Raw genomic sequence first — 24,148 nt, 5'->3', positions numbered from 1 at the left:
TTTGGGTACTTTTGTCAGTGGAAACACACAAAAACCCATCCCGTACCATAAAAGACATACTGCACAGTGGCTTAAGGTCCCAATCACACAATGTTTTCAAGTGAAAATGCAGAACTTTTGTGCAACATGGCAACACCAGGCCATATTCTTCTGGACTCTGTAGTTTTATTTTGACAGTCACCGTAATAACAAGGAAACTTGGTCGTCTGCCCACTAGAATGTCTGTGTCCGTGCATGAGTGTCTGGCCTCACTACAAAAATAACAGCACCCACGAGTGGCCCAACCTGAAAACTATATAGTCTATAAGTATCTAGTTACATATTTGACAGCTGCTAACTCTAATTTCCATTGTTTATAACAGAGTTTTCCTCTATGACTCTCTTCCATAGTGTTGTCTTGCCCATGTCTCATTATAAACTCAAACATCAACCATCAGTTGGTTTTTTTCACTCTTGTTCTGACAAGTGTGAGAGTACAGGGACTCCTTGCCCTCCAAAATTCCCCCATGTGCCCTATACCCAGTGTCCAAGGTTGTTGAGTTTAGCTTCGAAGATGTGTGTGTGCTGATGATTGACTTTAGATCGTTTTCTCGTTGCAGTCCTCCCAAAAGTATCCTGTGGTGAAGGTTCTCATGAAAAAAGAAACTTGATCCAAAGTTATGCTCCAAGCATCAAACCTATAACTAAATATTGGTTAATCCAACTCCTTCACGGGGTTTCAGTAGGTATGTGTTCAGATCAGCTTATGTTTCATCAATGAGCAAAACTGTCGTGAGTCAGCAGCTTTGCTTTTAAACTAAATGTGGTCATTTGTTTTCGACCCCATCGTCACACACAAACACCATTATATCCCCATATAGCAGCATCAGAAGGATCTTTAATTCGTACAAAAACTGTATATCAGGGTTTTTATGACAAGACCTGCATCAACAGGACGTCTTCCATCATGGTCCCAAAATGAAACATGTTCGCACACATTATATTCAAATCTAGTGAACTCATAAGGTGAGGTTTCAGTATTTTTTGTGCAATCAAAGCAAACTTGCTTTTTGGATTCGTGCTTGATTTTTTGTTTTGTCTGTGCACCTCGGAAGATGACCAACTGTATCTGTTAAAAAAAATGTGTTTAAGTATTTTTTTTTTCAACCTCTTCAATGTCCCTCCTTCTTAAATGACAATCCTGCAGGTGATCCGTCCAACTCATCCTCTGCAAACATGCTCTTGACCTGGTCCTTTCAGCTTACTCATCTTGGTTGCAGCATGTGGGAATAAATACACAACCAGATACTAGGTTTACTAGGTTCTTACAAATACCGAGCTTCAAACAATCATATTTTAGCATGAAAGGTTTGGTATTTTGTGTCAGCCGTTATTTAAGGGCACCTTGGGGTTGGACTCAGGCAGAGTTTCTTACTTTGCAGCACTGAAGAAAACATTCCAACTTTGAAAGTTTAAAGAGTGTTCAGTCAAAGAAAAATGGTGCTGAAACAGCAAGAAAATTAAGAGAAAATGTTTGCCGTGAGTTTGTTCTGCTGTCGACGCGTCCTCCCGTCACGTTTGACACGGTGCCGTAAGACTGAAATGAAAAGTCCCAATCATGTTGTGTGACTCCCTGTCAGATGTCCTGCAATGTCTGTGTTTCAAATTCATGTGTCATTTTGTGCTATTGGCTCAATTTAACCCCTTAAACATTCCCAATACCCTGCAAAGAGAAGAGTTCAATGAGGAAAAGATGAAAAGTTGAAAGAGAAGTCTTTTCTGAGGGGAGCGCCCGTCTCTTTCTTGGCACCAAGGACGGAATTCTTACTCCACAACGGAGACGAGCCGAGAGGAGAAGGGCCTCTGGTGAGACAAGGCTTCAGGGACAGTTTGAAGGAGGAAGACGAGGAAGAGGAGGAGGAGGAGGAAGGTTAGTGTAGGTGTGGAGGTAACAAAATGAAGCTTTAATCATCCCTGTGGGGAAAATGGGCCACTGCTGCAACGACGTGAAGACACAGCAAGACGGAATGACAACAGGAGACCAAAGACGGGCTGACCAAACCACCGGTTTCAACTTCAACATGTAGGACGGTGGAGAGAACTGCAAGGAAGGAACTGACAGCTTCCCTACACTCCCAAACACATCTGCACATCAGCCACCCAAAAATAACCTGATCTCATTGGACATTGGACATGAACAAAAACTCCTTCAAGACAAAGACATGAAAGGCCTCAGAAAAGCACCAACATCCTTCTCTCATCAGATTACTAAAAATGTCCTTGCATTTATTGATATTAGGGGTTTGAACTCAAGATATTTGAAAGAATTTCACTTCTAGGCAGCTGAGTGTGAAAAACCATTATATTTCTCCAGAAACAGACATAACCCGCGTTCAAAACCAAGATCGTAGCAGGTAGCTTACATGACGAGAATAGGTAAACTCACCAAGGTTGTTTGGGAGTTTAATCAATACATGAAGACTGAAGTTAACAGCATGCCAATAATAACAGCCAAAGAGAGAACACATGAACACACAAGAAAAATCCAGGACAGACAGATGAAATGCAAGAAAAAAAATTGAGGAAAGATTGTTCTGATTGTTCGTAGCAGCATTTTGGCTTCGGAGAGGTCTCAAACTGCCAGACACTGCTATAGGTGGAACTGGAGCTCATTTTTATTTAAAAAAGAAAAAAAAAAAAGTCTAAAAATCCACAAACAGAAAACCTGGAGCAGTGGGAAATGCAGAGATCACAGGACAAATGTAGAAACACTGCCAATGCAGAAACACACACAATACTTAGCAATATATGCTCCAGCAACTAGATGACAACAATCGACACTCTCAGACAGGTGAACGGCAGCGGGGCAGGTAACAGCAATCAGACATGAGTCGGTAAGCCAGAGACAGAATCAGAAACTCACAAGGAACGAGAGACAAAGCGAGAATCACTACAACAAGAATAAAGTTGGAATACTGTATGCAGCCTCTAAATAATTACCCAGCGCTGCTGAGCAATACAAGATTGATTGAAGTGTGAAAGCCTTGTCGAACTGTTCATTTATACGTTTGGAATTCATATGAATAATTGTGATTATTGTATTCTTAATTGGTCTTTTTGAGGTGCCAAACCTGACTGGTGAGGTCTGAACAAAGAACCTGCTTTATGTTATTTATTTACCTGCTACTATGTTTGTGCTTCAGGTTCAGGAACAAGGTTGACGGGTTGCATCCCAGTCTCTTGGTTCACGGATGTGCTTATATTAAGTCCACCTGACCATTCACTCTATTCTTTCAATTTTTTTTTTCAGCTCTCAGGTGATGTGCCACATTTCATCATATACGACGAGTGGATCTCACTTCCATTCAGTGTTATTTACATAGCACTAAATACAACACAGTTATTTCGACATACTGTACTTTAACAGAGAAAACCCAACAATCCCACGTGAGCAAGTACAAACGACTGCGGACAGGAAAAACTCCCGCAGAACTAAAAGTGGAGACGTTCTGCTGTTCCAGTTGGGGTGAGGGGATAGAAAAGATAGGACAGTCAGGTTGTGGGCAGGGATTGAAACCCTGGTTCTGGCAGAGGGTAAGAGATAAGGTCGTGGTAGCGATTCTCAGATTATACATACCATGTCATTGCCGTCGGATTGTCTATAATACAGTGCATCTCAGATCGCAGTATATCCTCCTGAACTCTAGTAAAATGGAAAGACCCTTATTTGGAGAAACAACCCATATTACAGTTGCATTTGCGTTTTTAAGCCAGAGACAACCTCATTGAGCAGATTATCGGGGCTGCTGAGATGCCCATGTAGTTATTCAGTCATATGGCAGCAGTCCAATTCATGAAATCTGCAGAGGTAGGTCAGGAGCTTCAGTTGCTTCTCACATCAAAGAGAACAGAAAAAAAGAAAAAGAAAAAATGTCATCTCAGTGACTCCAGCAGTGACGTGATTGCTGGTGTCAGACAAGCTGCTCTGAGCTTTTTCTGAATCTGCTGCTCTTCTGAGAATTTCACCTCAAGATCCTAGAAAGTTTAGCTTGGATAATACGACAACTAAAAACTACACAGTGAGAGGAGAGAGGCCAGACTTGCTGAAGCTCTCAGAGAAGCTACGGTAGCTCAGATGACTGTTAAATTCAACTCAAGTGAACAGAATAACACAAGACAAAGAGTTCATAAGGCACCAAGAATTGAGATGGGTTGGGTTCGTCTTCTGTAACTGATCTCTGGTGCTCCCCAAGGCTTGGAACCGAAACTCTAGAAGTTTATCTGGCATGTGACAGAATCTGATCTTATGGAATCCAAATCATGAAGACCAGGAAACTTGGGGAATTGTTTTATTCCAGATTGATCCGTCCTATTTCTGGGTACTGTGGTTAGCCATACGAGGGCACACCAGGGAGCTGATGGGGGTCAAGGGCCTTGCTGAGGTACCCACCGTGGTGATCAGTCAACTATGTGATTCAAACCTGCAATCTTCTGATTGAAAGACAACCACTCTACCAGCCAAGCCAAACCACACACACACATGCAGCAATCCACTATAAACAGTAACAATGGGAGGACACGGACATTCTAGTGGACGTAGTTGGGTTGTTATTACAGTGACTGTCAAAGTAAAACTACCAGGTCTCAGGAGAATATGGACTGGGAGTCATGACACGACGGGGGAGAACATTGATCTGATTGTCACGTGCAAAACAACTATTTACTGCGGCCTCGATGTATATGTGGAGTGGCAGGCATTTCCACTGTTTACACGACAACGGAGTTGGAGCATTTTCAGAAAGTTTCTTTTTGGAAGGTGTTTTCAAAAAGTGGAGTTTTTAGTGGCTCTGAGCACCGTTGTCTGGTAAATAAACACCCAAAACCCAAATAAAGTTTTGCATTTTCACTTGAAAACACTGTGGTGTAAACAGGGTCTGAAATAACACTGCCTATATATCTCCAGCAAGCCTGATATCGATCAGCTGGTTGGCCGAGCAATCTCACGTTGGGCAATCTGACATCGGCACAGTGTCGTCGAGAAAGGGTGAATCTAGTGACAACTGGTCAGGAGAAATAGTGACAACTTTTCTTAGGTGGGGCTCTTCATTATTATTCAATTACAGACAATGTTAATTTAAATACAGTGACTTTATAAACCATATTACAACAATATTGCCTTCTTGAGATTGAGAGAGGACCCTTATAATTCTTTTAAACTAGTGAATAGAGAACACTTATTAAGACTCTTTTATTAACATACTCGCAAACAAATACAAGCAGATGCTTTTAGAAATTGAGTGTGTTTTGGGGCTGGTTTACTTGTAATGACAGTTAGTCTGAGTTCAGGGAAAACAAACAGTATATCATGTATGTTTGTCATCTTTCCATCAGAAACCTAAAATAAAAAGAATTGGAAAAATAAACTGCTTTTTTAAGCTCTTCGATTATCTGACATTAATAAATATGAGCTCATCTAAACATTTAGAAACATTAGCAAACCTGGACACAATTGCAAAATTCTCAACACATTTCTGTTTGCGTGCATTTAAAAATAACAATGATGGAGAAAGTTGAACCTGACCTGCAGCTTTTCAGCCAAATCTCTTGATACACTCATGAACAGCGAGCAGTATACAGTCTGCAGTAGTGTCTATCTATGCACTGCGCCGTGCGTACTGTAGACTGTGAGGCTGCTGGAGGTGACATAACACCGAGGCGGTTTTGCAGCAAAGTGTAGCCTTCACGTATCGTTTGTGCATGGAGTATGAATTGGGCGTTTTTGCCATTTAAGTACTTGTATCAGTACCGAAGTGGTTTTGCTGCATCCTGAATTAATTCTTACTTTGACGTTACACAAGTGTGTTGAAGGTTTGTTCCGACAGGAAGATCAACAACGATCTTACTCAGAGCCTGAACCTCAAACTCCACATCTCAGCCTGATGAACAAGGTTTAAATGTTCTCATTTGTGTTTGGGTCCTGGTCCTTTACAAACTCACCGTGCAGCTTCTTCACTTCCTGTTGTCTTCATCAGCTTGTGGGTTTGTCTTCATTTTTGAGATGCCCGTGTTTTGGCTGCATCTGCTTTTTTTTTATTGTTTTCGTTTAGCTTTTTGTTTTTTGTTCCAGCAAGTCGATTTTATGCTCCCTCTGTTCTTGGATGTCCTGCCCTTTGGGCTTCAGATTTTTTTGGGGGGGGACAGCTGTGCTCATTTTAAAAAAAAGCTCTTGTTCACCTGAATGCCCCATGCAGTTTGTTGCGCATTCAAATCTTCTCTTCTGTGAACTTGTTTCAGTCGTGACACCGTGGAAACTTTGTGATGACTTGCGGTTGAAGGGAAAGCAGGAGCAGTTTGCTATGATTGTTTCTCCGATGAAAGCAATAATTCTCTGTCTCCACTCTCAACCATGTGTAACAAGCTGCCTGCATACAATGTCAAGGAGAAAGCTGGCAGGGCCAACGCCTCATATACACACTTTATTGCATTCTTGTCTAACCTGATTAAAGGCAAAGGATTCTGCTGGTGTTTGTCGCAGAGCCGCTACTTTGTTTCACATCTTCTTATTTGTCTGTTGCTAAGAGATGCGCACGGATATCACAGCTGCTTCCAAGGAGGTCTGTAACCCGGAGCCTCGTCTGAATCCGCTAATCTGGTACGGCTGCCTGTTAGAAACTACAGAACGCTTCACACTCCGCTGGGCTGGAGATTAGTGACGAGTAAAGAAGGGTCACAGGCGGGCACACACACACACACACACACACATACACACACACACACTGATGAGGAGTTAGTGATCTGTGACGGAGCAGCTGTGAAGTTACCTTGAAGAAAGGCAGGATACTTGATGTGCTACAGGTACTGCTCGACACTTTCCCCATGAATTTGGTCTCACAAACTCACACTGGGTTGCAGTAAATACTGTTTACTCTCTCCTTGATGTGGTCAGTGCTGTGTGACGTACAAAAACCTGCGAGTTGGTTTCTCTTTCTACTGATAATGTACTCGTACATGTAGTGATATCCGCTACTTGGAGATTCTTTAATATTAATGAAAATTATGTGTACTTGTCGTATATAAAAAGGTGTTATCAGTGCATCCCTACTGATAAATAATAGTTGAAATAATAAGAACCAGTGTTAGGTTGTTGGTAAGCAATTGCAGAAACACAAACATGTTCAGTATTGGTTTTGGTCCCAGCCTGCACTTACTTACTTACCCAGAACACCCCGCGATTTAGAGTTTCTTTCTATGGAAATTGAAGAGAATTACTGGCTGAGTAAACTTTGAAAAAGTGGAATTGAGAAGGGTTTTTCCCCCCCCCCATTTCTGTTTTTTTTTTTTTCTAAATCTCATCAAACAAAGACCAGACTCTCTGGGGAATCTAAAGCAGCAGCTCTCGATTCCACTGAGGAGCAGTAGGCCTAAATTATATATTTGTCGACAAAACACATTGTCTGACGGACCTCGTATAACATCTATCAAACACTTTGCAGTTGCTCACTTTGTGAGTCCTCTGTTGTTTACGTTCACTGGTGTTTTCTGGCTTCATTCGCTGGCACTTTACCACCACCAGCTGATCAATGGACCGTTTGAATCGCTCCAGTCACATGCTGCTGGATGTGCCCGACGCATATAAAGGAAGTTAAAGGCAGAGAGAAAAGCCACACAGTGCTATGCAGCCACAGGATGTTATTCATAACTGCTGTACTATGTTCCCTCCCCGGGCGATAATAGTTGCAAAAGTGTATTTTTTTTTTTTGTTGTTGTTTTTTTTAATCTCACCTGTGTGGTGCATGAGATGTTGTTTTCCCGGGGATGTTTGGACGCACTCACTGTGTCGGTAGTCCAGCAGTACAGACGTTGATCCTGGTTGCCATGTTGAGGATAAACAATAAGAACACTGTTTCCTCCGTCGTGTCACGACGGTAGTTTTGTAGTTGACGGTCACCGTAATAACAATCCGACTTAGTCGTCAGTCCCCGACAATGGCTGTGTCCTCCAATTGTTAAAGGAGTCATATTCTTCAGCTTTTCAACACTTTCACATGGTTTCGTTGGTCCAAAAACTTTGTATTCAAAGTTTTTTGCTTTTACTTGATTTTCCTCCATTTGAATATTGGATCATAGGAGCTGCATTAACAATTTGCTGTGTCTGTGTGAGCTGGACTGGCTCCGCCCACACATGCCCATCTTGGGAAGAGGAGGAAGTACTTCCTCTCGTGGTGCCATGTGCCAGAGCAGAGCTGCCTGATTGTGGGAGGAGTCAAAGGGGAGGAGCCTACCTTGATTGTGATTGGCCAAACCTCCGATGACACTATATAGGCGTTAGTGTGGTGTCATGACAAAAACAAACACCAACACCCACTAGTGGCCCAACGTTAAAACTACATCATTTTCAAAATTGTTTCCATTTGAAGGTGAACATTTTCTGGAAAGAAAAAGCAAAAAGCGATTTTAGAAGTACGGATACTTTTGTTATCGGTAGATTACCTCACGATATGGAGTGCACACAGAAGTGTGCCCAGAGTGTCGTATGGATGCAATCGTCTGCACACGGTCTGCGGACGCGCAATGCGGAAGGCTTGGAGGGGCTTTTAGTACCGACATGGCGAGGAGGAACCTTGTCCTGTTCTTCAGATTGTGTATAACTGAAGTTGAGATCAAACATTTTTCACGGCCTGATCTGCTCAGAAACTCCTTTAATCACTTGCCAGACGTGTGTGTCAGGAACTACGTCTGTTAGCGCTCCGTCCACCCACATTGTTTGCTTACGGGCTCTGAACAAACTCTTCTCAGAGCAGTTTAGTCTGATCAAACCTCTCACTCCTTCGTTTCACTCGTCTTATTTAGCTCGACGCACCGCCATCAGCCACGTCCACCAATATGAATGAATGAAGGAATGAATGTATTCTTGTCAATTCTTGAAGTGGTTGTAATCTATGTGTATTTCATTAGGGAAGTGGATGCAACAAAAACTAAGCAAGAATGGGAAAAAAAAGAGTAGAATTGGCTATTTGGTATTCTGGCTATACGAGTTGGGGAGTGTCGGGTGGGGGGGGGGTGGGGGGCGTTTTGGTGGAGCTTTTATCTTCTCCTCTGGTCGCGGCGAGGATGATGAGCTGTACAGGCGGCACAGAGGAAGAAGAGATAAGGGGAAAGACGAGAAGGAGAAGCTTGTTAGAGCGTTGAGGTGTTGATGAGATAATTACACAGCTGTCATCGTGCCTGTCTGGCCCGGGAGCTGCGCCATCGCCAGGCGTGCATCGCCGCATATTTCTACGTGTTTGAAACGTTTTGTCAGTGTATTTCTCCCCAAAGTGGCACAATGCACATTGTTGATTGCAGTCATATGTTGTTTTCCATCTGCGCGTGGCTGCATCCATGTATACATCTGTGTGTGTGTGTGTGTGTGTGTGTGTGTGTGTGTGTGTGTGTGTGTGTGTGTGTGTGTGTGTGTGTGTGTGTGTGTGTGTGTGTGTGTGTGTGTGTGTGTGTGTGTGTGTGTGTGTGTGTGTGTGTGTGTGTGTGTGTGTGTGTGTGGTTTTTCAATGGGAGATGCTTTTTGTCGTCTGCAGGTGCTTCAGGCCAACTTCCTTCAAGACAGCCAATAATTCTTCCATGTTGACTTCACAAACACACCTTCAGCCTCACCGTGACCGCTCGCAACTGTGTTGGCGGGCGGCTGATTTGATACATGCCTGCGACACGGACGTGAGGCTGCGGGGAACGCCTGTGTGTATGTGTGTGTGTGTGTGTGTTGTGAGGAGAATTCCATGGCGTGGGGGGGTGGGGGGGGGGGGGAAGTAATGGCGGTGGAAAGTTGACCACCGCCCTGGGAAATATGCGGCGTGTCTCTGAACGAGCAGGAACGAGCTCTCAAGTCGGCAGGCAGCTTTTTCATTTGCGGAGGAGCCGAGAGAAAGATTGTTGGAAGTGGCGGTTTGTGTTTTTCTCTTATGAACACAATGCTGAGGAAACTGGAGCAAACTCAATTTGGAGCTTTGGGGTCCTTGGAGGAGATCACTACCCCCCCCCCCCCCCCCCCCCCTCCCCCACCTCCCCTCCCCCCACACACAAACACACACATACCGAAACAAAAAGCTTGACGACTGCTGTGAAATAAACACAAAGCAAAGAAGTGAGTGAATATAAAACCCCTGTTTACACGACAACAAAGTTGTGAGTCCATGCTACAAGTCACCAACAGCACCCACTAGTGGCCCAATATGGAAACTGCATAATTTCATCATTTTCAAAGTGTTGCTGTGTAAACGCACTAAATGAAAATGATGCGTTTTCACTTGAGACGTGTAAACGGGGCCTTAAGATGAGGACACGTGAGTTTTGGTGTTTTCTGTTGAAAGCAGTGAGCCATGTGGGGGTGATCCTACATTGTTGGGTCAAGCTTCAGGCACAACAGTACGTAGGACAAAAACAACGAGGTCTTTTATATAACAGAACCCTGACACTTCAATTTGGATCAGGCAAAGGCAGAGGTGCAGCCTGCAGGCCAAACATTGTTCATGTTTAACTGGCCTGATGTACGTTTTAAAGAAATCAGGAAAAATAGCCGTGGCAGTTGTCCGGGCGGCTGCTACTTTATGGGCAGAGAGGTGATTAAGCACTTGATGTGAATGCCTCACCTCTCTGAAACAATAGACCTCACATGTACTGTCGGTGAGGAGATTGAACATTTCGAAATAAAAGTTACTTCAAAGCCTCAAATAGGCACGAAGCTCAACCCGGATGAAGATGCTGATGAGCATGACCGCTAAGGTCAAGGTGAAATGGAGGTTGATGGACCTGAGCACCTCGTCATCTCCCCGGTCACCACAGCACAACACCCCTCCACTCCCAGCACGTGAAATCAAGGCTCACTATGAATAGGAGGATTTAAATGAACAACTCCAGAGGGATGAATGAAGGAAACTCAGCTGCCCTGAATTCACACCAGCTGTGACTCTTTTCCAATCGCGTGTGTCGTATTTCGAACCAGCAGGAATCAGAAGTTTGTTTGTTGACTTTGCAGTTTATTATCAATTTTCTTTGATCCTTATGTTTCCGTCTTGTTTTGCAATGTGATGTAGTAAGAACTACAAATTTGCGTTACTTTAAACGTTGTTCACTGAACCCCAAGTTTGACCCCCATCGGTGAGCATCTTTCAGTGAAAATGACTCGGGCTCATTTACACGACAACCCTTCGAGTGAGAATGCATTTTCATTCAGAAAAGTTTCATGTTTGCACGGCAGCGTTTTGAAGACGACGTCCATTTTCAAAGAAACGGTAGAAACACTGGAAATTGTGTAGTTTTCTCATTGGGCCACTAGTGGGTGCTGTTAGTTGTGAGACAGAGCTTTTTCAAAAAGTTTGCATTACTTTTGAGCACCCCATGTTGTGTAAACAGACCCACAAACACAACAACAGCTTTGCATTTCCACATGAAAACGTCATGTGAACGGGTCCCTATTTTGTAACGCGATTTGAAACTGCTGACGCTGTGAAGATGTGCAATAAACCTGATGGCGGCACATAAAGTTCATGTTTTGAAACGCAACACCTTCCTTTTTTACAAGGCTTTTAACTGGCTCTTTTTTACCTGTTGAAAAGAATTTTAGAAATGTAGTTAATTTATTAATTTTTAATCTCACTTACACGACAACAGAACATAATTTCTAATGTTATTAAAAATTCCTGGATATTATATATGTAAAAACATTATAAATGATGTTCCATGTGTTGAATAATTGCATTTTAGATGGTATTCAAATGTTAGTTTTTCAAAGAAAGGCAATTCTTTGAAACCTGTAAAGTCAGAACAAATGTTAAATATAGATGTGTGTCAGTTTTGGGAGTGTGGTTATGGAATGGACTTAATGATGAACTGAAAAGGTGTTATTCTCTGTGTTTTCAAAAAGACTTTAAGATGTGAAATAATTAAAGGCCATGCTGTGAATTGTTAATTTGATATTTACTCGTTATTGGAAAAACTGATTAACTGAACTTAAACAGTCACTTAGTTTCATATTTGATTATTGATTTAACTTTGTAATCCTTTGATAGTACAGGATCGGCAAAATAAGCCACAGGTTATTGTTTGCTGCTTTGTAGAAATGCAATTGAAATAAACCAAACTAAAGTAAATCTGTGTATACAATGGCAAGGGCTGGGTGGCGAGCGCTCTGTTTTCACGCTGTTTTTACCCTGTAAAGCACTTTGTGCTGCGTTTTATAAAGTATTCCCTACGATTAACAGCGACTGGGGTTTCTGTGGGAGGTTTTCACAAGATAAGATCAGGATTGTGGTCTCGTTAAAACATGCAATGCAATAAATTACTGTAAATTCCATACAACCAGACCCTCCTGCAGTAATTGGCCGCAATTTCACAATACTCTATTGGCAATTTTTGTGTCAGGTATTAAGTGTAAATTGTTCCCTTACTTGTTTACAGTGCACGGTGGAAGCTAAGTGCTAATTACAGGCTGTCCTCTGTTTTATTCACACACTTCCTGTCACATTAAAAGCAAAGCAGCAGACACGCCACCCAAGCCCCTATCGCTTGTGTACAACTCAGACAGCCCGGGCAAATGAGATAAATGACTCCCACCACCTTCAAAGACAGAGGGATTTCTCATTTGAGTGGAAATTAAATTAATACCAGTGGGAACAAGCTCACGGATCTTCACACAGTGTCTGCCGTGGCGATAACACGCCGCCTCACATGTTTTTGTTTTATTCAGGGAGGAGGTGGAAGACAAGTGGGGGGGGTGTGTGGGGGGATATTTGTCTTTTTTTTTTTCTTCATCCTTTAATAATAACAGTATAGCAGAGCCAAACATTCCCAGGGTGCGGAGCAGAATTATTAAATCCACTTGCGCCAGGCTCCGCTTTCATTATGTCACTTTGGCCGAGCGAGCACTCAGAGGAGCGTAATTGACGGCGTCCGTTTGTGACCTTGGCTTGAGCGTGAGGTGGAGGGTGCCCCCACCCCCCGCCACCTCCCGCCGTCTCATATCCAGGAAGTGTCGGGCACCCCGGGGACGACGCGGGGGAGGACCGGGTGGACGGGGGACGGGACGGATGAGAGGACGGCGGGACTGCCGTCTGCCTGCCCTCCCCGGCGGCCTCGCGCCCAAATCATTCGGAGTGCCACGGCGATTAACTGCAACACGTGAGCGGAGCAACAGTCTCCGCAAAAGGGCGGGGATCACGAAGCGCCACTTGGCCGAGGTATTTATGGGCCGAAAAAAAGAAACACCCACTATGTTTTTCGCGCTGGAAATCCTGAAGTGGGGCTGCAGCGGAGAAGAGCGCTCCATCCCCATTACGACGCTCCGCACTCGTCCCGCTTGCCTCCGTGAATTGTGGGAGTTCTTGACCCACAGCGCGCCGCAAATTGACACTCAAGAGCGAAACACACAAAAAGAAAAAAGAAAAATCCCTCTCGGCTGGCCGCCGAGCTAACCCAGATGAGATCTCCTCGGAGTGTGTGCGTGGATGTATCCGCTCTGATGAGTTTACTGTCGCGTCACAAGAGTTCTTAAACTTCATTACTTTCAAGAACGGCTGACTCCGGCTATTTGGAGCTACCGAAGAGGCCGGCAGCCCGGAATACTTTTAATAACGTGATCTGCAAAATCAGTAGATTTTTGTAGGGCGGAAGCATCATTTGTGTTGAAGGCCTGTCAGCCCACACAGGTGTTTTCAATAATTCAGCCTAATTAAATCTTTTTTTTTTTTTTTTTTCCGAGCTCGAGCTGGGCACTGCTATGCTGGGAGTTTGTGAAGTCATTCAAGTTAAACTACTTTAATTAGTATTTTCATATAAATGCTGAAGTGACAAAAAATTATCAGCTATTTTTACAGCGGCCGTTCCATAAGATCAGTTTGGGCTGAAGCTGCGACTGGATGGATTGCCAGGAGAGATGTTCATGATCCCCAGAGGGTGCATATATTACGTGTTCAGCGTTTGTGGTAAGGCGTACTTAATTGCAAATTGAAAAACAGGTAATTATGGCTACATTTAAGTCCTTCTGTGAAGCTTTGAACACTTTTATATCACAAACATCATAGTCGCTACAAAAAGCCTGGGGTTGCCAAGATATTGCCAGTACAAAAAAATTAAATAAATAAATAAACACAACAAAAGCAATACATTACAATTCATACAGCTCATCTGTGGTACACTTGAGCCTGTCATGGTATTTACACTGGAGTCTGTACAACAGAACTGGTCTGAACCAAAGCAATATCCTACCAAAGACCAAGATGAATATCATACTTTTTTAGAGTGAAGAGGAAGAAAAGAAATCAACAATAACCACAATATTAACGGCAGAGGTCCAGTCAAAGGCTTCATGAGACTTTGCATGCTTATCCAATGTTTACATTGCCAGCAGACACAAAACATTGCATTTCCAGTGGCTTTAAAGCGCTGTTGTTGTGTAAAGGGACGCCCAGAATGCAACAAAGGTTTTCCGTTTTCACTGGAAAACGTTGTGGAAACGGAACCTTATTCTGTTTCATTCAGTCTGAATCAGGGAACTTTTATCAATTTCCACTACAGGCTTTGTCTGTATATAGTATACCGAAGATTGCGTCAGCAGTGTTCAAATAATTTAAAGACGGTTATCTTCTCGCACTCTGGTTTTATAAAATGTTAGCAGAAGGCCAACTTCGGCCTGCAAACATGAAACTTTTGCCGGGCATGCTCCCAGTGAGAGAGATTACAAAACAAAGTGAGCATTGAGAAGTAATAATCTCTGTTTAGCAGCACTGTGCCACTTCTGTCAGTGCATTGAGAAACGCGGCTTGTAAAATCAGGCCCATTGTACCTGATAGCATTTTCTGGCCTTTGCTGTAATTATTTTATCTTGCCTGCAGTGGGCTCAAATGGAAGTTCGCCAGCTCAGGCAGCAGCAGCCCTGCCAATAGACCGTGCTTAATATGCTTTTAGCACAGGGCTATCACAGCAGATGCCACATTTCGAACCCTATACACTGAGAAATATCTAGATTTACCTGGTGGAGAGAGCCTTAATCACAGCTGTGTGAACTCATTCGGAAAAGACTTGAGTGCCACGAATGTTCATTTATATGTAAAAATCTCACATTACTTCTCGAAGCAGCAGCTACTTAAGTTAGCGCCTGAACTGCCGTATTTCAGGTGAAAAGAAGGGGCCTAATGGGATGACGTCGCTTTATGTTCTCAGCACGCAAAGCTAGTAGCCGCTTGATTATTAGTTTGACATCGTGGCTTCCAAAGTCGGTCAACCGTTTCTATCGCAGGGATGAAAAGAGCGTCAGTGAGAAAGTGTCAGGTGAAAAGATCTGCTCAGTCTTATCGTCTCAAAGTGCTCACACCATCCCGAGGGAAGGTATAATCAGTCACGAGTGGGAACATCTGTGTGAGAGGAGCATGGCCGTGTGTGAGCTTTCAGCAGGAAGTCTGCAGCTCGTCAGATCGTGTGCTTCTCAGTGCTGAGCAAGTCACAAATGGACGGAGCAACTTTTTAAAACGTTTTTTGCTGTCATTGCAAAACGTTTTTTTTTTTTTTTTTTTTTATTGGAAAAACTACAACAGATAATGTAGGTTATCTGTTGCCACCAGTTGAATAAAGTGTGAAATATTCACAGCTCGTGGAGTTGAGCTCAGTCCTCTTTGCTCAATCGGGATGTTTGGGACGTGTCGGTCCACGGCCTTCCTCACGTCTCTGCAGAGATGTTCGATTGTACTCCAGTCCGGGCTCCACCTGGGCCACGGGACGACGTTCACAGAGTCTTGAAGCCTCCATCCACACCACGACTGATGGTGGTGGCAGCGTGACGCTGCCTCAGCCATGATCACTCCGTTTCACTCTAGAGGAGTCCTGCTGGTTCTGATCTTCTTCCATTTACAGATGAAGAAGGCCACGGAACTCGCTGGGACTTTCAAAGCAGCAGAACATTTTTTGGAACCTTCTCCAGATTTGTGCCTGGAGACAACCCTGTCCTGGAGGTCTTACAGACAGTTCCGTGGACTTTGCGCTGGGTTTGTCTGGCTGCACTGTCCACTGTGGGACATCGCATAGACAGAGTGTTTTGCACATTGTACCGCATCAGCATCACAGCAGAGGCCTCCCGTAAACAAAATCTACCTCATTTACAGTTTGAGTGTGAGGACGTCTCAGAGCACATGCACATAAATAAATCCACATCCAGACTGTCTCATTTCGTTACATTTGACACAATTTACCCCACGGTGATTATGGGCCGTCTCCGAGAGTTCATCTGGAGAACTCATCAGTCATCTGAGGAGGAAGAGGAGGAGGAGGAGGCCAGGCCGCCGTTCACCACCCGCTTAAAGGCAGACCGCGTGCAGACTGTAGCTTTAACATGCAGCTTAGGAGAGGCAGGAAGAAAGCAAGTGTCAGGCAGAAAGATGAAGGATGAGAGATGGAGTGTGAAGTGTTTTGTTAAACTCATTCTAATGTGGGGAACATCGCTTGGCGGCTTGACAAGCAGCCCGAGGGCAGAGATCCTATTAGCTGGAAGTGCTGAAGCTGTGACACACACACACACACACACACACACACACACACACAGTATGGACATCGCTGGTGGGTAAGAATTAATGGTTCAGCAGGTTCTTCATCCACCTCCTCCTCATCTGTCCATCCCTCTTTCCTGTAATATCCCGTCACTCAGAAAATGAAGGCGTGTTCAGCTCGAATGTGACATGAATTTTTAGATGCCGTGAGATCACACAAAGAGTTGAGGTAAAAATTGCAAGAATTATTGAGGCCGTAGGCCCGGATGATGTGTCTGTGTGGAGGTTTTCAACCGGAGCTACCAGATCTTCATATCGGGCTTGAAGACGACAAAAATAAACAGGAGTCAGAAACACACAAAGTAAACCATTTCTTTCCTGTTTGTACAGTTTAGAGGTCAAATTCACTGGCAAAATACAAATTACAGCTATTAACTCCTGATTGCTACGAGCCATTTTTTAACTGATGCAACCTTGGTTTGTCCCCATTGTTCAGATAAATACCGTTTAATGTTAAACCACTACTCTCACACATCTGTTTTTTTCAGTCATACACTGAGCAACTTCAGCCAGCGCTAAAAATGGTTAAATGATGCTATTTGGCCAAAATAATATTTACTAACACTCAGCAAAGCAAGTAAAATGTGTTTTCTTTAGCCTGTTTCAACTTATTGTTGTTTCCCCAGTGTTGTATTGTTTTAAAATGTTGTATTAAATGGGGTTTTTCCATTGTATCTAGGCAGTTTTTGTCGTCCATGTTTAAACAAGCTCCTCCCACTCACTACAAACATTGATGCTGATGTGAATTTGAAGCATGGTGCTGCAACATATCCTCTCAGTATTACATCTGCGGCTGGATTTTTATTTAAAAAAAAGCAGAGTAATCCGAGTTTTTTTATTTTTTTTTATTTTTTTTAATGTGTCATATTTCTAAAAAGCAGCACTTCAGCAGTGTGTTGAAACGTTGCACAGTGAATGATCAGAGCCCACTTCTATTCTGAGCTCGGACCGCTGAGGGTCCGCTCAGAGGGCGAGACCGATCAAGGTGACACGGCACGCTGTGACATCCGGCGACGACCGTCCCGCCTCATCAGTCACAGCTGTCAGGCAGATGTCCGGTGGACGGACACACACACACACACACACACCCAAGTTGAAACCATTTAACGTCCAGTTCTTCCCTCTTGTGTTTGTTTTTCAGTGAATCTACTGGACACGACGACCATCACGGGAGACTGGGGCTGGCTGACCTACCCGTCACACGGGGTAAGAGCTAAACGATTCCCATGGGATGATTTATGTCACTAAGTGCCCGTTTAAAGCTTTTAAAGCTCCCGTTTCATTCACCATTCCGAGATGTGCGGTTCGCGTTCGCAGGGCGACACAATATAATGAAAATGTTGAGCAACACCCACGTGGACAATAGCGCACTGACTGTTTCTCTTCACTGTGCGTCGTGCTCTGATGTGGCCACGTGATATTTTGTAAAATCTTTGCAATTAATTGCAGCCGTCAGTCCATTTGCTGTAACTCCCTAAACTGACAGGACAAGGCGACACCTGTTGCGGGATTGCTCAACGGCTCCGCTTCACACTGTGAAAGAAACAAACAGCCTCCGATGGTAACGCTAGCGCCGCAGCCTCATTACACGTTCGTCATTTGCAGCCTGGCAACTACATGATTCCAACATCAACTGCGACATCGCTCCCGCCTCCCCCCACGTCTTCTTACACACTATCAGCAAGGTGGCAGAGTTTGGCCCCCCCCAAGGGCGAGGAAGAGGAAGATGAAAGCGAACGAAGCGAGGTGACAGTGAGGCCACGGCGTTGTTGCATTAGCATATTGTAATGCCACATGATGAAGCCCGGGGTGATGAATTAGGACTCCAGCCGCGCTCTTCATAGCAGCGCCTTGCCACCGTGACTCCCCCCGGCTGTCAGCCAAAGTGGTGGAAATATTTAACGCACCTCCGGCCCGTGACACGGGAGCTGCAACAACTGAACGGCGGCCAGGAGGAACAGATGGATTGTCTTTCAAGTCCCGGGAAAAGAGCTGGAAGAATTGGATTAGAGTTGGAGTGAAATGACTCCTTCAGTGTGAAATCAGCGTGAGGAGTGAATCTCTGTCCCGACAGGCCCGTGTTCCGACATCAAGATTACACAAAGCAAGCTTCTACCGTTTGAATTAATTGTCTCAGTGTGCTTGAAATATTCACTCCTCACCTCATGGAAGGTTTCGTTTCTTTCGAGGCTTTGGGGCATTTATGTGAGGTGACATCAGGTGTTTTGCTTTGAGTGGATGTGAGGAAGAAACAGGCCACGTTTAGGGTTAATTCTTATAGATAATCACAACAATGTTTCTTTTAAAGTGTCATGACTCCCAGTCCATATTCCCCTCTGACTTAGTCGTTTTATTTTGACAGTCACCATAATAATAATCCAACTTGGTCGTCTGTCCACAAGAATGTCAGTGTCCTCCCATTGTTAATGTTTATAACATTGTTCTCTGCTGCATGTGTGTGTGTGGTTTTATTCCAAAAACAGCACCAACTAGTGGCCCAACTTGAAATCTGCATCGTTACCTTCGCCAATTTATTTTTTTTATTGGTTTTTATGTATGCATGTATGAATGAATGTATGTATGTATTTTATTAACTTTTCTCAAAATCTATTAACCTGAAATTGCATCACATGTTGAGGGATGATCTGTCATCATCCAAGGATCCATCGATTAGATTTTGGGACGTTGACGGCCAACCATTTCTGAATAAATCTCCAAAAACTGTGAAGAGACGTCCAATACAAAACGAACGAGAGAGGCACCTCATGGAGGAGATCAGCATCTGTTGCCATGGAGACGCTAAAGATCTCACAGCGAATACCTCGGTGTCTAGAAACACACCAGTGTGAGCGCAGTGACTCGGGTACTGGTTTATCTGTGTGCCCCTGCTAATGGCTAACATGCTACCAATGCTAACTTGGTTGCGCATACAAATGTGGCGTTGACGGAGGTATGTGCTCTACCGACTCCTAGTTTTCAGTGTTTCCATGTAAACAAATATTGTTTTGAAAATGTTGAAGTGTAAACATAAAACTTTGAAACAGAAATGGAAAACCCATTAGTTTTGACTTGAAACGTTGCATAAATAGGTTTATATCAGGTGCGTCGAACTCATTTAAATTCCAGGACCACATAGAGCCGAAGTCTAATTGACATTGTTTCAGTGAAAACACTGACAAATACACTATGGGGGGGAAAAGTGACATTTAATGGAATATGTTTGTACAAAATCTAAAAGTAGTTGGGTTTTTTTCCAAGAAATTATAAGGTCAAGTTCAACAATCTCATGACCTTTAAGTCTTCACCTTGTAGGTTTTGCAGCTTTACATCTTTCAACTCAGATTACGTGTGACGTAATGTCTGACACAAACACTGCCATCTCCAGTAAATACACAACAAACAGCCTTTACTCCCATAGAAAGTTTACAATGAATGTCTTTCTGGTAATCTTTATCAGTGGGCTGGTTTTCCCAGGTTCCCATTGTAAAGCTTTGCACAAGGGAATTCAAAAGTCTTGTGCCTGATTACTCTGAAGCAAGCAGTTAATGAAATATTACACAACGTATGGGTTGGGATCTGTGATATGGGCTGTGGACGGCCGCCACACGCTCCTGCTCACTGTTATTGAGTGTTATCAGTCACACTTTTAATTATGCTTAGCATGTAGCATGTAGCATGTAGCATGTAGGACGGCTCGCAGTAAAATCCTCCTGATCCATTGATCAGTTAAACTACTGAGCGACATCAGGCTAACTCTGCTGGTCCAAATGTCCGTGGTGATTAAGTTGCTGGTGTTATACAAACTCTTCCTTCTCCTCCTCTTATATTATACATAGATACATAAATATTTTACAGTCTGTCTTACTTTTGTCATTATCGGCAATACTAAAGAATCTCGAAACCGCAGACATCGCTCGTCCTCTCTTGCGTACCTGAGGATGACACTGCTGACGGATGATGTTATGTACTCAGCTGGTTGTATCTTGGGGTCGTATCAGTCGCCATGAGTACGAGTACCAGATAGTCACATATTCAGATAAATTCTTCAAGAGAAACTTTTTGGACTTTAGACAGTGAGAGACTCCTTCTCTCTTCATTTATTGTGGCAATAGAACAGTGTGTGAGCCTGGACAAGCTCATCAAAACAAACTGGGCTCACAACCTGCTGCTGGAGCCAACATTTCATTGCTGTTTGCTTTTGAATTAAAACCTCCTCCATTTGTGCCGGTGAGACTATAATTTGACGCTTCCCTCTCTGGACACAGGGCATGTTTTCGCTGGAGCTGAGCAGATGTCCCAGTGTAGGAGGTCTGATTCATTCTGTGTTTGGAGCTTCATAATGATGCATCCCAAATCATTCCTCAGCTAAACTATTGGAACCTGGAGCAGCACTTTAATGTGGCGGCTCTGCATTTCTGCGTTTCTGCACCCTGCGTCGAAACCGGAATAGCTCCGATGTTTGATCGTCTGCTGAAGAGTCTGTTCCAGTGCTTTGGCGCTCTGAATAAATGTGAGGGATGTTTTACAACATAATGGAGTTTGAGCGATGCCGATGCATCGCTGTGTGCAACAGATAACCATGGTGATGTGACAAAGCAGGAGTCAAGGCAGGGATCAGATTTTATCAGGTTTATTTCAGTTCAGCACTCACATGTAGTACATACTGAATGTTAATGGAGGAGCTGTTCTTTCGGTCCACAGAGCTGCAAAGAGCCAGACTTTATAATGGAAGCACTCGCACATATTTCTTACAGAGAAAACAACAGCTGGAGCTGCTTCGTGGCTGCGGTTGATATTTACCCTTTTTGTTCAAATCATATAATGGTAGAATTGATCAGTAATTATAATAAATTGTGATTTAATGGCACTTTTCTCAACAATATGGAAAAGTGCTTGAGAAATCTGCCTGTCCTATTCTTTTCTTTATTTCTATCTCATAACGCCACCCAGAAAAAAAGCAAAGTTCAAAGTGACTTTATGAGTACCAGTATGTGGAGTTGTTCTGCAGTACCAGGCAGGGCAGAGCATTATACGATTCACACAGACATTTAAAACACAGGATAGTAAAAAAAGTGTCGTTTCCACCGCTGAGTTTGGAGACTTTGTGCAGAACCAGACTTGGACTCGTTGGCCACATTTATACGTACCTGGGTATTTGAAAAATTGTGACATTTCTTTGGGTTTGAGCCGCTCATTTACACATAAAGGCAGGTACGACTCACCACAACCGATGATTCCTGAAAACTTCGGCCACAGTGGAGATCTGGATAAACTTCATGCCTCTGGTTGCATCTAAACAGGGATAGGTGGATATTACTTCACAATTCCTGTTTTTTTTTTTTTTTTCCAAGGACACTGATTGGCTATCATGGCTAAATAGGTATCGTTACACTGCCCCCTACAGGTTTGCTCATAGTAGCTCTGGACCAGATGTATGCAGGTCTGTGTCAATGAAGATTATTTTGTCGACATAAAGGGGGTTTACATACCAATGAATAAATACATGACCTTTAACGACAACACCCGCCAGTGGCCCGACATCGTTTTCAAAACATTGCCGTGTAAATACTTTGCACAATACTTTTCAGAAAAGAAAACACCAAAATAATGGATTTTCACTTAAAATGTTGTCTTGTAAACGGGGCCTGAGGCTGCCGGGATGATATAAGACTGACACTGTGTCCACGATGTGGTACCTTGTTATTCACCATGTGTTTTCATTGTGACGGAAGTCAAGTCTCCTGCTCATAGTTAGCTGCGATTGTCTCCAGTGCCCTTCTCCAGCAGGATGGATGGATGGGTGGATGGATGGATGGATGGATGGATAGATGGATAGATGGATGGATGAGTACCAATCAAAAATAACCTTTAGGCACAGGAAGAACACGCAAACTTGCCATAAGTTTGCTATGAGTCAAGAGCGAAACATTATTGCACCGCCTCACAATGAGTTTGAAGGAATGATTCACTTTAATCTGCAGAGAAGTCAGTGATATTCACGAACGTTGGCTTCTCGGTCTTATAAAAAGTATACCGTTAAAAAATAGAATTATGACACAAATTCTCTCAAATACTGTAGCGTGTTACAGCCGTGGCTGATCTTCCTCTGGACTGTATTTTGAGTGTGAGAGAGAAGAAGATTGCTGAAACCTCATGGGCTCTTTGATAAATGGATGTTTTGACAGTAGGTAACTCACACTCACACGCCATGCACACACACACACACACACACACACACACACACACACACACACACACACACACACACACACACACACACACACACACACACACACACACACACACACACACACACACACACACACACACACACACACACACACACACAAGGTCTTTTTTGGACACTTTAGTGTTCAGAATGTGCAATGCTTGCAGCATTTGATTTCCAGCTGCCCTTTGCTCTGGGCAGCAGCAGCTTTTTCATGGTCTTCGGTAGAGAAAATACAAGTTTCAGCTGAAAGGAAAAGATTTCAGCCGTTATCTGGCGCTCTGAGCGAGGCTCGTCTCCGTCCGGTCGCCACGGAGAAAAGCAGAATTTGGCTTCTGCAACATTGTGCCAAATGTGCTGTTGCATAACAAATACATTGAAGGCCGGACCTGCTGCTATCCCGCAGGTTCAAGCGTAATATTTTTACACTGAAGTATTGAGCAGGAGGGCGACGCAGCCAGTGAGCGAGGCAGAGGTGAGGCGGAGAAACAGACATGGCGGCCCACGGGGAGTACAAGAGGACGACGTGTCAGGTCCACGCTGCTGGAAGATGGATTAAAAGAGTCGGCAGGCAGTTTCCTGGATGTGGAGTTGTTTTGCGACAGACGTGACAGTTGTGCAGCTCCCACTGCTGGATATCTTTATTTTGAGGTGTTTCCTTCCCAATGGATGAAGTGCGGGAAACCACAAGGCTTTTATTTATTTATTTTTCTCTCGAATCAGAAGAGCCTGAGTCTTCAGCTGATCGCAATCATCAACATTCAGCAACAAAGCAATAAACATCAATTTAACTCTCTCTTCTAGCATTCATGCCGCCTTCAGCTGACACTTGACGGGGTTTGATCATCCCTGTCAGAATTATTTAAGCTACTTCACCAGCAAACTAGACAACCGCATTTATTCTGAATTATGAGTGAAGCCGAGCCGTCACTTTCCATGCATCGTGAGCCAAACTCCATTAATTCAAACACGTCAGTATTTCTGGTTGAAAACGTGACTTACTGTATTGTTTTAATAAATGGTGTTCCTATCAACAACGTATTCATATTTAATGAATTATGTTTGTTGAAATTAAAATCTATGATATATATATATCATTCACTAAAATATTAAGTTGTATTCTCTTTGCTTTAAATGTTTTGTTTTTGTTTTGTTTTCAATTGCTGCAGGTAATAAACTGGCATGATTTGTAGCAACACAGACTCTGAGAACTTACTCAGCCATTTCTTAGGGTGGTATTGTTTAGGAGATTGCACTTGGGGGAAAAAAAATCTTAAAAATAAATGTCAGCATTTAATTCGTTTATGTGTTTGCATTAAAAGCTTGTAATTTACTTGAAAATATTTTCAAAAAAA

General features: G+C 43.4%; 1 protein-coding gene across 1 annotated transcript in view; it reads left to right on the top strand.

The window, feature by feature from the left end:
* Window positions 1-24,148, top strand: part of epha8 (eph receptor A8) — a gene marked incomplete at both ends in the record, with an annotated part of 166,565 nt that overhangs the window by 39,486 nt on the left and 102,931 nt on the right. Inside the window, one exon of the mRNA XM_080495021.1 lies at window positions 17,706-17,770. Coding sequence (XP_080351147.1) covers window positions 17,706-17,770 — 65 coding nt within the window. The remainder of the gene's footprint in view (window positions 1-17,705; window positions 17,771-24,148) is intronic.

This window comes from Blennius ocellaris, assembly GCF_963422515.1.
Source record: "Blennius ocellaris genome assembly, chromosome: 4".
NCBI classification, from domain to species: Eukaryota; Metazoa; Chordata; class Actinopteri; order Blenniiformes; family Blenniidae; genus Blennius; species Blennius ocellaris.
This window is presented reverse-complemented; position numbering and strand designations above follow the sequence as displayed.